General features: G+C 42.1%; 1 protein-coding gene across 4 annotated transcripts in view; it reads left to right on the forward strand.

The window, feature by feature from the left end:
* Window positions 1–15653, forward strand: part of CACNB4 (calcium voltage-gated channel auxiliary subunit beta 4) — a 135309-nt gene that overhangs the window by 44548 nt on the left and 75108 nt on the right. The window contains exon 1 of one of the 4 annotated variants that reach the window (XM_083410266.1): window positions 9450–9811. The exons of 2 other annotated variants lie outside the window; for them this stretch is intronic. In XM_083410266.1, coding sequence (XP_083266392.1) covers window positions 9767–9811 — 45 coding nt within the window. In that variant the 5' untranslated portion in view covers window positions 9450–9766. Of the gene's footprint in view, window positions 1–9449; window positions 9812–15653 lie in introns of those variants that run through there. One more of the 4 variants, XR_014504342.1, reaches the window with a different exon arrangement.

Raw genomic sequence — 15653 nt, forward strand, 5'->3', positions numbered from 1 at the left:
TTGAAGTGTCATGTGATCCTGCCTCTGGGCTCCCCAGGGAGCAGATCTGCTCAGTACTGAACACATTTGCACTGTGTTTTAGATATTGAAAATCTGAGGTTCTTGGAAAGCCCTGGCTGCTGCTGTAGCCTTTGACAGAGCACATCTTATGAGCCAGGGGCTACAAGGCAAATATATGTGTACGTCAGCCACATCATCATTTTCATTAAATCTGACAGATGTCAAAGCTGCTGTGGGAGATATATTGCTTTTCTATAATGGAAATTATTTTACACTTCTGAGTTTAATCACATTTCATTGGCCTAGCCCATGTCCCAGATGTTCCTCCCCGTTTCTTCTGTCTGTGGGGTAAATTTTATATGTTATTGCCGTATTATTTACTTCTGTGAAACTTTTTGAGGGGCAGACTGAGGGGGGTGGGGAGGAAGAGATTGCTTAAGGCTGCATTCTAAAGAGCTGACAGATTGTATATCCGGAAAGTGACTCCAAACGCAAGTTAACTTCAGTAATAGGTGACGTAGGCCTAGGAGGTTATAATGTAAGCAGCAAGCGGCAGGAACATAAAGTTCTCTGCCTTCAGTGATATAGTAATTCAAAGATAAATGATAGGTCCCTGGGGAGGAACCTTGGAGTTGTAATATTTAGGTGCAAATATCCCATCTTAATGTCCTTTTTGACTTTTATCCGGAATCCTCCTTCCCAGGCCTGCCTAACCAGATTGCCTTAATCATCAGGGTGTGATCTCCCCCTGCTGCTCTGCCACAGCAAATCCATTAAAGGCACCGCTCGCAGAGAGACAGCAAGCTCTGTCTGATACTGTACCCAAAACTTAACAGGGAACAAAGAACAGCTGCAATCAGCTCCTGCAGGGACAGTAACAGAACATAATAAAAGAGGTAGGCCAAGCAGACTTGGACTAAAAGGCAACTCTCACCCCCTGGCAAAAAAACTAGGAAAACTTTTACTGCCAGAATCCAAAAGAGAAACAACCCAAACCTCATAAAATAGTAATCAGAGGTTTTAATATTCTTCTTGTAAGTGTATGCATGCTTTTTTTGGGGGGTGGGGGTGGCGGCAGCAGTCCTTGGGTGCTATGATTATTTGATGATGTGAAGATATTCCAGATTAATTACTGTTTGTGCCACCTGAAAGTCTTTTATCCAGAAAATTATGGTTGACTACCCCCAGTTTGTCATTCATCATTTCTCAAGTTGTTTTCCTGAGCTGACAGAATAGTTGCCAGCGTTTGTCCTCATAATGCAAGTGTTTTGAGACTTCTTATCCCAGGACAGTTTTGTGATTAATATTTAAGGCAGATGGGTCTGGTCAGTGTTGCACTGTGTTATAGTGCTCCCGAACGTAGATTAGAGATGTTGCGCCTTAGAGTTGCTATATTGCATTACAGAAAATGGCATTATTTGGCATCAACAGCATCAACTGTACATTCCAACTTCTTTTCCGTGACTAAATTCATGGTGATGATTTTCACATTGTGGAATTAGTTTCTGCAACTTAATTAAAATTAGATCATAATGAATTTGCTCATCTAAAGAATTATATTTGTCACTACAAGCTTGGAGTTTTCAATTTAGGCATAGGAGGAGCTGCAGATTATTATTTTTAAGATCACACCTATCCTTTAAGTTAGTTTGTCTTTCAGAGGCTAACATGTGGGAACAGCGCTGTTGATGGAAGCTGGAACATTTCTCTGTTGTGGCAGGGACAAAGGGAACATGATCTAGATTTATTTCATGCATTATGGGCATGCATCACACCTGGCTACCTTTATTGCACCTTCAGAAAGGTATTCCCAAAATATAAGGCCTTTTCACTCAGGATTAGCCTGAACTCTTCCACTTTCGTGATGTTCACACATTCAAAATACATATTGTTTTAAGAAATGAGATTGTGAATTCATTATGGGGCAGGTGTAGCTGATCTTTCCTCTGCCTATTTGCAGTATTTGAGATGCTACCAAAATGCTTTTCCTCCTCCCTTTTCTTCATCATTTTTCTCAGAGGCTGCTCACCCTTCTATTCCAGCAATTAAAAACAAAGCTAATTTTAAACTTCATTTGGTCCTTTGTTGCCCATTCACCCAGTTTGGCATGATCCTTCACAATGCACTTGACATTTCATCATCCTGAATAATACTTTGTCATCTGCAAACTTGTCACTTCACTCCTCACCACTATATCATTTAGGTATAAATTAAATAGCACCCACCCCTATATAGATTGCTTACTTTCCTTCATTGTGAGGCAACACTGTATGTTAACCCTCAAGTTCTCCTCCTTGTTGTTTCTAACTTAGTTAATAGGAGACTCATCTTCTTAGTTTACGGTTATGGTTAAGTTTACTCAACAGGTTTTGGTGTGGAATTTTGCCCAAAACTTTTGAGAAGTCTTAAGTGTAAAATGTATGCTGGATCACCCCCGTCAACATATTTGTTGATGCTTTCAAAGAAGTAGTGTGCGCCCATGTCCTACTTCACAAAGGAAAGTCCTGTGTTTGAAGGCATCCACTTTAAAGATAAAGAACTGTGAACAGGGAGAGCAGGGGTCTTGAAGTTTCCTATCAACAGCACCTAGGAAGTGGACTTTCCACTATGATCAGATACCGTATTTCTGTTTTAATCATAGTAATCACTGTTTGAAACCCAGATATCTAATTTAATTGCCAAATGGCACCTTAAAGCTGGGCTGCAGTCATCACAATGGAATGTCTAGGTGCTGTTTATTTATTTGATTATTTATTTATTTGATTATTTATTTATTTATTTATTCATTCATTCATTCAAATTCTGTACTGCTTTATATTTTAAAGAACAAATCTCAAATCTCAAAGCAGTGTGCAACACCTTGAAACATCAAATAAAATAATCCTGAATAAAACAAACAAAAGCTTCAAGGGAAATATTTCAGATCCTTCTCTAAGTGATATTTTGCTTTCCCCAGTCACCAGCCTGGCTTCCAGGGATCTCCACGTGATCGCAGTTGGATCTGCGCCAGTCACAAAACATGCCTGGCGCCTGGTTAATTTCGAACACTGATAGTAATTATTTCTAAATGTCCATCTAGTCTTAGCATTACCACATGCAGTTTTTCTGCAACTCTTGTGTGCTTCCTCTAGCATGCCTCTGGGTTCCTCATGGCCCTAAAACATTCTTCTCAGCAAAGGCTTCATGCAGATGCCTCGTAAAAAAGTAAGTCAACAGAGCATGGCTATATCATAGTAAATGATGGTGATGATAATAATAAGTTTATACAGTGGTGCCCCGCAAGACGAATGCCTCGCAAGACAGAAAACCCGCTAGACGAAAGGGTTTTCCGTTTTTCAATGCGCTTCGCAGGACGAATTTCTCTATGGGCTTGCTTCGCAAGACGAAAATGTCTTGCGATTCTTGCGATTTCCCCCCCCTCCCCACCCCCTTTTTCTAAGGCACTAAGCTGCTAATAGCCTTTTAGCAGCTAATCCGCTAATCCCTTCAGCCTTTAATAGCCGCTAATAGCTGCTAATAGCGCTAATCCGCTAACAGGGTTGCTTCGCAAGACGAAAAAACCGCTAGACGAAGAGACTTGCGGAACGGATTCTTTTCGTCTTGCGAGGCACCATTGTATGTCATTCTTCAACCAGAAAGTTCCTAGAGTAACCTGGTCTTTTGTGGTTGTGTGCATGGTGGGTGTTAATTACTGCCTCTTAAACTCTTGTCAGGACTAGGCCAATTATTATTTTTTTGCTGCTTGTGGCGAAGGACTAGATTGCTGCCTTCCTAGTTCCACTTACAGGAGCTGGCTGGACTAGCAACTGATTCTTACTTCAGGACAGCATTGCTCACCAAATCTGATGGCAGCCAGATAGTTTAGAGAGTGCAAGGCAGGCACATAAGCCTTGTTCTCCTTCAGCTCCCCACCACTCCCCAACACCTATTACCTGCTACCCGAGGCAGGTAACTCCCTCTGCCTAATGGTAGGGCTAGCTCTGAGTCTTATTGAGGAGGCTAACGTGCTACTGTAACTGCTTGCTTAAAAAGTGCCAGGGATTGTGTGAACAAACAGAAGTGCTTCTTACACTAATGATATATGCAGAGGATTCCTAGCGGCTCAGCAAGCCTACCTCAATATGCTTCTAGAACGCTTTCAGTCTGACCTAGATGGAGGGATCAGTTTTAGGGGCTATAACAGGACAGTTCATTCTTCAGGGCCGCTCAATATTTGGCCTTTTTATTGGAAGTGCCATCAGAATGCCAATTAGTGTCAGTTAGGATGGTGGCTTCTGTCACATTTGCTGGGAAATGGCTGGAGTCCACTGCTAACTTGCATCTCACAGGCCACAGAAAAGCATCCCGAAATTTATTATAAGACAGTATTCCTAATACGCAAGTTGTGCTTGCCATGTTTTGTTGATACGCTTTATGAAGAAAATGCCCCTGCTTAACATGTGCATAACCATAGTGTTTATTTGCTCATATTTTCTTCCTTTCCCTTTATTTCCATGCCCCTGCCTTCTGAGGATTAAGCACTCAGTTGTTGCATGTCCACTGGAAAATGATGATTTTGTTGGGCTCCAGTAAAGACATAATACTATTTTCAGTGAGATTAATATGTAGTAAAAGAAGTCACAATTGTTTTTAACTTTTAGGTAGGATTTATTGAGTTCCCTCTGATATAGTTGACCAAAATATACCCTGAATATTGTAGTTATGCTGTAGCTTATAGTTTCACAAACTTCTTTAAAACAATGTATATATTAAAATACATTAGTTTGTAATTGCTCAAAACTGAGGCAAATTGTGAAGACATTAGAGGCAGAGATAAAATTTATCTCTTAATTAAATGATCATTAATTTTGATTTATTTCATTAAAAAATAACCCTGGGACAAAGTTTAGGAGCAAAAATGCAGGATTATTAATCAAGAATCAGTAAATTGTCTTAATATGGCCTTAGCCTTGGTGTGATCACATAATCATTGAAGTCTAGAGCTATTGGTTTATTGGGCTATTGGCAGGATAAGCCTGACTAGAGTTAATATTTAACACATCCATATTTGCAGGTCAGTGATCCCCCAGTGATTACTGCTTGGCTACAGGATGCATTCTTATCTAGTTGAGACAATTCATTTTTATGAAGATAAATTTGTGTGTCACAACACACACATGCGCGCGCACACACACACACACACACACACACACTTGTTTGAAGGAAATGCAGTGGACCTCAGTGGATACGCTAACTGCATGATCTGCAGCATGTTCACAGCTGTGCAGTAAGTAGTTATCCTGCCAGGATTACATTTGTTGGATGTCCAAAACCATGAGGACTTGGAAGTTGGATTTAATTCAGGATAACTAAGTTACTATTTTCAAGAACACCTCATAAAGCCCATTGCATGTCCGCCATCAGTTTCATCGTGCAGATGGTATGTTAAAACTTATCTACCTCTCTCAAATGCATAAAAAAAATCTCACTTAAAAGTATATTGTAGCTTCAGGAGAAATATATTAGATGTCAAAATAGTTATCATACACAGATGTTTCTAGCAGAAACAGAACTATGCTAGGCTACATTATCCTCATATTTGGAGTTCCCCATCACTGCAGATAGGCCGTGGACCAAGCGGGGGGAGGGGGGGTTCAGTAATCCTGGAGTTCCAGACAAACAGGAAAGCGAGGTAAGGCAGGATCAGCACCTTGGAGAGGGATCTGGGTGTATGTTTTAGGAGCATGCTTAATAAGCCTGCAGCTGAGGCAGAACATACAAGTTGTCTCAGCAGTGGCTTGGAGCAACTGGCAGATCTTTCTATCTTGCGCTAGAGGTCCCAGCCCCCTGAATACTGGTACATGACCAGTTAAAGGGCCAGTGTCTGGCCCTGGGCTTTTACATTGTGGGGATATCTTCTCAGGGTTCTCCTGATTCACTGAACAGTATGTGGACCAATCAGTCTGGTAGTGCAGGGACTCCCTTTGCAAATCAGGGGAGCAGGCACAGGTTCCAGGGAGTAGTTCTATCTGCTCCTTGGGATTCCTAGATAATTTTTCCTGCTTGTGAAGTGCCCCTTTCACAAGGAAAGTTCTCTTTCAGCCACTATATTATGTATTTCTCTAAGAGACTTGCATCTGTGTACATCCAAGAGAAAAATGATATTTTATCTTATTTATTTGTGTGTGTGTGTTGTTATAGTCTGAATTCCCGTGTGAATCAATTATGATTATTTTAATAACTTTATTTTCAGAAGTGCCATTGAAGCTTTATTAGCTTGGGAGTAGAGGAAATAATTTTATCCGAGCATAATCATTGTACATTTACATCATTCTCTTTTTTTTTATTCAGTGGAGTGCTTTAATGTGTCTTTTAAGTGTTAGAGTTGACAAGTCTATGTATTCCAGCTCAAGTTAATCCCTCTTTTGTTGAGAGATCCTGAGATCCATTTTTAATCCCTAATGCTGAATGTCATCGTTGAGGAATTTTTTATTGCATTAACTAAAGATGCTTTAGTTAATGCAATAAACTGGGTAAATGGGCAGCAAAATGGCAAGTGCAATTCAGTGTAAGCAAGTATAAAGTGATGTTCATTGGGGGCAGGAATCTTAATTTTACCTATATGCTCATGGTGTCTGAGCTGGTGGTGACTAACCAAGATTGAGACCTTCAGGTCTTCGTAGATAGCTCAAGAAAGGTGTCAACGCAATGTGTGGCAGCTGTGAAAAAGTCAAATTCCATGTCAGGGATCATTAGGAAAGGAACTGAAAATAACACTACTAATATGATAATGCCATTATATAAATCTATGGTGCACTTGGAATAGTGTACAGTTCTAATCACCTCACCTCAAAAAGGATATTGTATTGCTGGAAGAGTTCAGAAAAAGGCGATCAAAAGGATGGAGCAAGTTCCCATTATTTGGGGCTTTTTAGAAGAGGCATACAGTATTTCTCTCTCTCTCTCATATAATGCTAGAACCTGGGAACATCCAATGAAGCTGAATGTTGGAAGATTCAGGGCAGACAAAAGAAAGCACTTCTCCACACATCACATAGTTAAGCTATGGAATTTGCTTTCACAAGAGGCAGTGATAGCCATTAATTTGGGTTGCTTCAAAAGAGGGTTAGACGAATTCACGGAGGATAAGTGGTATCAGTGGCTACTAGCCATGTAGACTACGTTGCATCTCCACTGTCAGAGCCAATATGTCTTTAAATATCAGTTGCTGAGAACTGCAGGTAGGAAGAATGCACACAAATTGTGCTAAGGTTCTGCTTGTGGACTTCCCATGGACACCTGGTTGGTCACTGAGAACAAGGTGCTGGGCTAGATGGGCATATGGCTTGATCCAGCAGGCTCTTCTCGTGTTTTTATGCTTGTGGATGCCATGGTTACCAAAACCTTTGCCTTGCTTTGGTATTACCGACAACAGAGTTAAGTAGGGTGGATAACCAACTATTTTCATTCTGAGAAGACTTCCAGTAGAATAACTGGGGCTGGTGGTAGCTCTACCTGACTTAAAGGTGTATGGTTACCAACCCTAGAGATAATAACAGGCATTGGTTAGGGACAGCCCTTGTGAAGGGTATGATATTTATAAATAGTTTTAATTTTGCAAATGTTTGTTTTTTAAGGTTTGTTTCCCCCCTGTTCTTTATCTCTTCCTATTTTATCTGTTCTCTGCTAATTCATATATATAGATGATAATTTATAAACTATTACTATAATTTAAGATCTGCTGTCCATGTGCTAACTATTGATGAGAAGCTTCAAGGCCCCTGATCAGCACCAGACAGCTTTTCAAATAGGTGAGTGTTCTCTATTAAGTAGAACACAGATGAAAACAGCGACAACAAGTTGTGTATGTGGCCCTCTTTAGAAACAGAAGAAGCTGTCTTATGCTAAGCCAGACCATTATTCCATCTAGGTTAGCACTTTCGTTGACTGGGAACCCTTCTTAAGGGTTTTAGGCAGGAATTTTCCCCTACCCTATTGGGAGAGGCCAGGAATTAAACCAGAGATCTTGAATATCAAAGTGAGAGGTCTACTGGTGAGACCTTCCATCTAAAATTTGTTCCTTAACACCAGTGGTATGTGAACACTTTAGGGTGTAGAAGCTGTATTCCGTGGACCAACTTTTGCACAACTGATTAGTCACGTGTAAAGAATGTTATTGTGCTTATAACTCTTATAAAATTGGTCGCAAGTCTCACAGAACTATCTCAGTTTTGACACCCATTTACAGTACAGTGCTCAAAATCTTCTACTGTATTCCAGGAATGGGAAGTCTGTGGACTCCCATGTTTTGCTGGGCTCCAGCTCCTATTATCCATGACCATTGGCTGTGGTGTCTAGGGCTGATGGGAGTCAGAGTCCAGCAACATCTGTTGGACCACAGATTCCTCACCACTGCTGTATACTTTTCTGTTCTGTAATAACCACTGGTAGTCTGTATGCCTCAACTTCTTTTTTTGAAAGCAATGCTTTTGAATTCCAGGTCTTCAGAAGCCAGAGTCTGCGAGCTGGAACATACTTACTGGGGATTATCTCTTATTCAGCTCATTGGAATTTATTTCTGAGTGAACATGTGCAAAATTATTGCTCCTGCCCTTTGACGAAATGCACCTCCTTCTCTTGGCCACTTGCTTGTGGTTCTGAGGGCAATTGTAACATGCACTTTGCAAACTATGCTTATTCCGATGAGCGAGAGAGGACAGAGGTTTCAAATTTGGCTGCGTGCAGCTGGTATTCCCCCCTCCCCTAAAATATTAGAAAATTTGGGGTTCTTCAGAAAATGAGTGCATAACTCTTTTAAGGGATAAAATATTTTTTCAGCGGTTTTGTCTGCAGCAGCCTATTTTAAAATGCGACTTGCATCCTGAGGAAGAGCCTCTCAAATAAGAATATTGCTCAGGCAATTCAAACTAAGCCCAGGAAGTAGACAGAGAAGTGGGTTATTTTATCTTTAAGCCTGTGGTGGTGATGGTTAAATCTTTGCAGTCCCTTCCTTAAGCAACATAATTCTGCGGGGAGGAATGTCTAAATAGAAACAGCATAAATTAGCAGAGCTCTTCCTCTGTTTCCATCGTGTGCTCTCACTCCAGTTCTCCTGCATAAAAAACAAACAAACGATTTATTGCCAAATTGCAGTTTACTTTTAAGGTGAGGCTGTTTACTGGTAGAAATGCTGTGGCTTCCTTTTTTTTTTGATGACTGGACTTGAGGGAGGGGGGAACCCCTTATTTTCTCTATTCCACAGGGTGTATTTGGTAGTTAAATCTGTCCAGCTATCCACCCCCACCTCAGCTCTTTCTTTTCTTTTCAAAAATGCTGGCGAGCTTTTATTATTATTGCAGGCTGAAGAGAAGAAATCATCGGGGACATGCTTGTTACAAACGCACAAGCCCTCCTGTTCGTCATCCACTATCAAAGAGAATTCTCTGTGAGTTGACTGAGGCACAGCAGCCCAGCCAATCAGCGGTCTCTTTCCTGACTCTGTCATCAGCCCTTGGTTGAGGGAAAAACGGTTTTGCTTTCATGCTCTGTGTTTGGAAGGCAGATAAAATGCCAGGTCTGGGTTGCCTCTAGGGATAACCTTCCTTTCTATGATGTGAATGAATAGCATCTTGGCTGGGGGCAAATCCAGAGGAGGAATTGACAAGACAGGCTGGAGCTGCTCTGTCTACTGTCTAGGCCTTTCCCTGCGTTTTAAATCCCAGCTGTGGCTTTTGTAGGGAATTCACTTTTGCACTGAGAAAGGGGTGCTTTGGATTATCAGACCTCCATGTATGACAATTTGTACCTGCATGGATTTGAAGACTCTGAGGCGGTAAGTGGGGTTTTGGTTTTTTATTTTTGTCTAAAAGCCCACCCTTTTGCTGGTCTCTTTCCTCCTCCTCCTCCTCCTCCTCCTCCTCCTCCTCCTCCTCCTCCTCGCAACAGCAAGGTATGCGGAGGACAGGGACGCCAAAGAAACAGGCTTTGTTTTGTGGGCTGCTTGGCAATGTGATGGATATAGTCTGGAGCCACCTGAACTAATCTCGGTTATATAATTCCTTGTCCTGCAGCTTTAGAAAAAGGAGAAGGGGAAGATATAGGTGTTTCCGACGAAAGCTGGGAAGCATTTTGTGTGTGTGTGTGTGTGCTGCCGTTTTGCTGATTACATGCTACACTTCTGTCCTCATGGCAGGGTGCTTCGTGGCTCCGAAATGGGGAGAGGTGTTGTAGCTATCATGCATAATATTTTCATCAGCTGGGGAAAGTGCCACTGGAGGGGAGAAAGGAGAATGCTAATAACACAGGAGTTTATGTTTTGCTTAAATTGGGAGCGGTGAAAGTTCTCTAAGATATATGTGTGTGTGTGTGAGAGAGAGAGAGAGAAGATGCTGCCTGGGCAAATGGTCAGTGCAGATGCATTTGAATTTCTTGAACAAAGAAGCTGCACAAGTGGTTGCTGTAACACAATCCTGTAGCTTCACAATGGCAGTATGCGAGCTTTCAGCATGCTGTGAATGGAGGCTGAGGTGTCATGATTGCCAATCTTGCCATCTCATTATTATTTAGGATATGCTACCCCTTAATAGATGGTACTCCCCCAAGTCAGAATAGCTTTCCTGCTAGCAGAAGCCATTTGTATTTTGCCAGAATTGAGCACTGGGAATCCTAAAGCCTGTACCAGCCTGAGACCAATTAAATATGGACTGTAAAAAGTTGACAGCAGAGATTAGAAACCTATGGTCCTTGCTATGATGGGCATGTTTTATTTTATCCCCCCCCCGTCCCCACCACCCCTCCACGATTTAAAAGAGTCCTCGAGGGGCAACATTTCCCCAAGACGGAGAGAAATCTGCTGAGATTGCCACAACAATGTACACGCTGTTCCATATTAAGCAGGAATGTGTTACATAAGGTTTTATAGCCAAAGCATAAAATACACAGATTATAACATAAAACAGTGTATGCGTCAATGCAGACGTATATGGCCAGTGATGCGATATCCACATGAGAATGGATAAGATCCTGTATCTCTCTTCAGATTAGTCTTTGCTCCTCTCTGTCAGTGTGATTCTCCACAGGCTCTTGCTGATAACTCTGTCATGTCTACATGTTGACTTAAATGCTCATAATTTATTTTTATGGTTAGGATAGTTTGGAGAGGGGGAAGACTCTGAAATGTCTAAAATGAAATACTCCAGTGTTCCTCTTCTGATGGGGGAAGCTAGAGGGGGAGAATTTACTGTTAAAATGCCCTTTCAATTCAGTTTTAGAAACTCGTGGTGCTGTTTTTTAAAAACCGATATTTCTGCCTACGGCAGGTTAGTTCCTTACGCTGAGTATTTTCTTGACCTGCCAGGTCACTTTCCAGGGAACCGTTTTTCCTACAAGCTACCTTTTATAAATAGAGTTAAAATTTTCTTTAGAAACCATAAGAAATGCTTTTTTAGTTCAGCGTTGATTTGGAATTGTAGCATTACATTGCCTGGGCAGGTGGCTACAATTCCTGTAATATGTCAGAAATATACAACCACTTATAAGTGGGGATAGACAAGGTGCTTGCTGGTGCAGTTCAGTGGAGGAAAGTGCCTTGGCTTGAGTTGAGTACACTGGGGATCCACATACTGTCCAGCGCTAGTTTGTTGGATGGCCTAAGACTTATCTCCCTCTTTCAGACTCAGTTGCCCCACTTAAAATACAGAGGGAATAATGGGCCATTGTTCCAGATTGCTGTGAGGATGAAGAACTTTGCGTCAGGATGAGAACAGAAATTGTGCTCTGGCAGCACAGCAGCAGCAGCAGGAGGCCCCATTAGCTAAAGTGGTGCTTCAGGTTAAGAACAGTTTCAGGTTAAGAACGGACCTCTGGAACGAATTAAGTACTTAACCTGAGGTACCACTGTAATGGGTCTGCCAGCTGCTTATACACAAACAAAACATATTCCCTCATGATTGCATGCATGTGTGTGTGTGTGTGTGTATGCCACATATATGCCACATTTTTATAGCTTGAAGGGTATTATTCCTCAAGATAGCACTTTCCTGGCTGTTGTAGCTGCCATGCAAAGTGTGACTGTACAAGTGTCAGTGCGCAACCTACTTGAGATTGCCTGCAAAGTGAGTGATGGTATGACATAGTCCCCCTCCCTTAAGGCCCAAACCACTGAGTGGCATGTTCTATTAATGTTTCAGATGTATGACGAGTATTTCTATTATATTTCTGTGCAGCCTGTACATTCTCTCTCTCTTTGCCAGGCCACTGCCAGACTTGCTTATATTGGATGTGATGTGCTGGGAACGAGTACTTTTTCTCCTCACCTCCAGTAGCAATGTGTGTGTGTGTGTGTGTGTGTGTGTGTGTGTGGAATCTGTGCCTTCTCCTTCCCTAGGGGGCATATCCAAATAATAATAGTAACAATGCAAACTTTCTTACATCTCCAGATGTGGTTTGCTTGTCAAAAGGAAAAGAGGGGGAAAGGCAAGGGTTCCATGCTTGAAATGGATGTGTTACACATTCTAAAATCTCGTCCCACACTCAACAGGTATATCTCTCTCATTCTACACCCTCCGCCCCACAGTAGCTCAATGATAGAAAATCTACTTCACATGCAGATCATCCCAGCTCCATTTCCTGGCATCTCCAGGTAAGCTGGAAATGATCCCATCTGAAATCCTGGAGAACTGCTGCCAGTGATTGTAAACAGTGAGCTAGATGGACTAAGGGCCTGGCTGTATGGCCTGTGGTCCTTCGTTTCCCTAGCATGCTGGTGGTCATGGGGATCGGCTATTGCCTCTCAGAAAGGACCAAACACAATAAACAGGGGACCAGCTCCTCGGATTGTTAGTTGGAGTAATGTGGTTGGTACTACACCTCTCTCTCTCTTTAATAGGAGGGTATACATTGGAAATTAAGCGTTACCATTCACTTCAAGGCAGGGGTAGGGAAACACGATGAAAATGGTCAGTTATAATGCCAGAAGAAAAGCGTGTTTGCAGCTTATGCTGAAGCAGCTTTCAGTTCAGTAAAAGTTGAGCTGTCTCGCGCAGAAGTGGTGATCTGCAGGGGTGAGTCGGAAGGAACTCAGGGAAGAGAGCAATAGTGGGGGAACGAGGCATTTTTAAAGCAAAGTTCAGTATGAATACGTGCATGTGAAGTTAAGAAAGAGATTCTGAGCTGTTCTGGTTGATGGGACGCCAAGCAGCTCAACCCAAACGCTCAGCTGGCGACGAGCATATGAAAAGCATAAGGAGGCGTACTGTACTTGCTTTCTGGTTTGTGGCAGGCAGATCTGTAAGCTAAAGACCCTGTGCTGCTGATGCGACTAGCACATTGTAAAATGAGTGTATCAGAATGAATCAGGACTAGTACAGTTATGCTTTACTGCAGCAGGCCTTATAAAAACCAGGCCTGTCAAGTTCAGTACCAGGCCTGTGTTGCACTACCTCATTCATGTTTAGAATGAATATTTTTAAGAAGGTGGCATGGTGGCTTCCCCCCTAAATTTGTTTTGCCCGTTATTTCCAAATTCATCCCAATGTTATGCTTGATTAGAAGGAAGCCTGGACTGGGTATTTAAAACAGCAGAGGGGGTGGGGAGTCCCCAGATACAAGTAATGAAATATATGTGTGAATATTATACACACACAATGCTCATGTATGCTTACATGTGTTCATGTTTAAGTAATAACTACTTTTGAGACCATTTCATTGTTATTTGGGCTACCTATGTCTTTGCCTTTTGTTCCAAGCACTTAGCAGCTGTCAGAAATGTTCAGAAGCTGTTTTTTCTTTTTTTAATGTATTTTTAATGAACGGTTTTCCATGCATACCTCAGTTTGGTGGTTGACATTTAGGGGAAGGTAAGCTCCGTTATGAGCATGTGGTGGGGGCTTGATAGTACTTGGTATGGAAAATTCCCAGAAACTTGTACGAGAAAGAGAGATGCTAATTTCCAAAATAGAATTGGTCATTCTGATTATGTTTGTTTTCTGAAAATTATTTATTTTATGTGTATCCTAATCTTTCATGGCATCCCAGGCGGTTGCCATCCAGATGGTTAAGAAGCTTGACAACAGCTACAGTGCCTGGTGTTTCCAGGCCATTCCCTGGGTCCCCAAGTTCCTACTGGTCACTCAAACAGTTCTTTACAGGTAGCAAAACCTCATGCAAAACCTGAGCTGTTGCATAGACTATGCTGGAATACTTGCTCTGTGCAAAACTACAGGTATGTTCAGGGCATCTGTCTGTGAACTCTGTATCTGTAGATGGGAGGCAGGGGTGCATATGCAAGCCATGCCCTTAGTGTCTTCTGTGTGCACCGTTCCCCAACTATTCCCTTGTTGAGCAGAGAAGGTCTTCAGGGGGGCTTTCACTCTCATTTACTCCGCACGGCTGGGAGCCGGATAAAGCAGGATCCCAATTGCATTGAAGCAAATGCTAGTAGAAGGATGTCTGCAGAACTTCTTCACTCAGCATGGAGATGGTTGGGACTGAAAGGTGGGTAGGTGCAAAGTGCATGAGGCTGGGGTCTGCATCAATGTCCCTATCATTGTCCGCCATTTGAGTGTTCATATATTCAGGAACATGCCTAGAATACCTAGATATTCTATACTTTCCATAATGGATGACAAGACAGATTCCCCATATTTTTTACAACTTGATGGAACAGGCATAGGCAAACTCGGCCCTCCAGATGTTTTGAGACTACAATTCCCATCATCCTTGACCACTGGTCCTGTTAGCTAGGAATGGTGGGAGCTGTAGTCCTAAAACATCTGGAGGGCCGAGTTTGCCTATGCCTGTTGTTGACCTTGTTGACCTGTATAATGTTTGTACTGGTGTACATTCTGTGTGGATGATCTTGGCATGCATGCCATTAGGAAACTCTTGATTTAAAACATGGTGGTCGTGGTGATCCACTGTGCTGTTTAATGTTCTTGCATTAGGGTAACTACCACCTGATTGCTTCTATTTCTAAGATGATGATTCCTGTCTACAGTTTCTTGTGATTGCGATGGTCAGGATAGTATTTGTTCCTAAAGGAGGAATCTTCCTGTAAAGCCCACCTTGATTCAAATGTAACTTAGGGTTGATTTGCACAGGTTTGTACAGTACTTGGTGACCTGCAGCTGAATATATGAGCAGCCCCCAATGAGAAATAGGATTAATAAGGTGATGCCAGGTGATACGAAAGCTGTGTAGTGATTGTTAAAGGCAATTTCACAGCTGCGGACCAATGCCTGATATGGCAATTATTGAATGATCCATATGCATTTGTAAAATTTTCACTTTAAAGTCCCTCAGTGATGCAGCATTTGCTTAGTAATCTAGTGGCACTTGGTCATATCTTCCTAATTTCATAGAGGTCTTGTGTGGACATAATTGAGACTTGGGAACATTTTCAAGGTATCAGTGATGTAAACAATAAAAATTGAAGGAGCAAGAGTGTGTCCCAGTTTGCATGTCACACTAAGCCACGTCACACATGGCTCAACACAAACATGCAAGTGGGAGAGGAGATCAGGACCACTTTGCTCCTCCCCAGTTCTGCGGCTGCATCGGGCTGTCTTGGCTTAGCATTTTGTCCAAACCTGGGCTCACCGTTTAGCACTTCCCAGCCTAAACACAAGCTGTAACCAAGGTCTGTCCTATGGTTTTCGGCTTGCGGTTTGTCCAGA

The sequence above is a fragment of the Podarcis tiliguerta genome (genome assembly GCF_965153285.1).
Source record: "Podarcis tiliguerta genome assembly, chromosome: 1".
Lineage (NCBI taxonomy): Eukaryota > Metazoa > Chordata > Lepidosauria > Squamata > Lacertidae > Podarcis > Podarcis tiliguerta.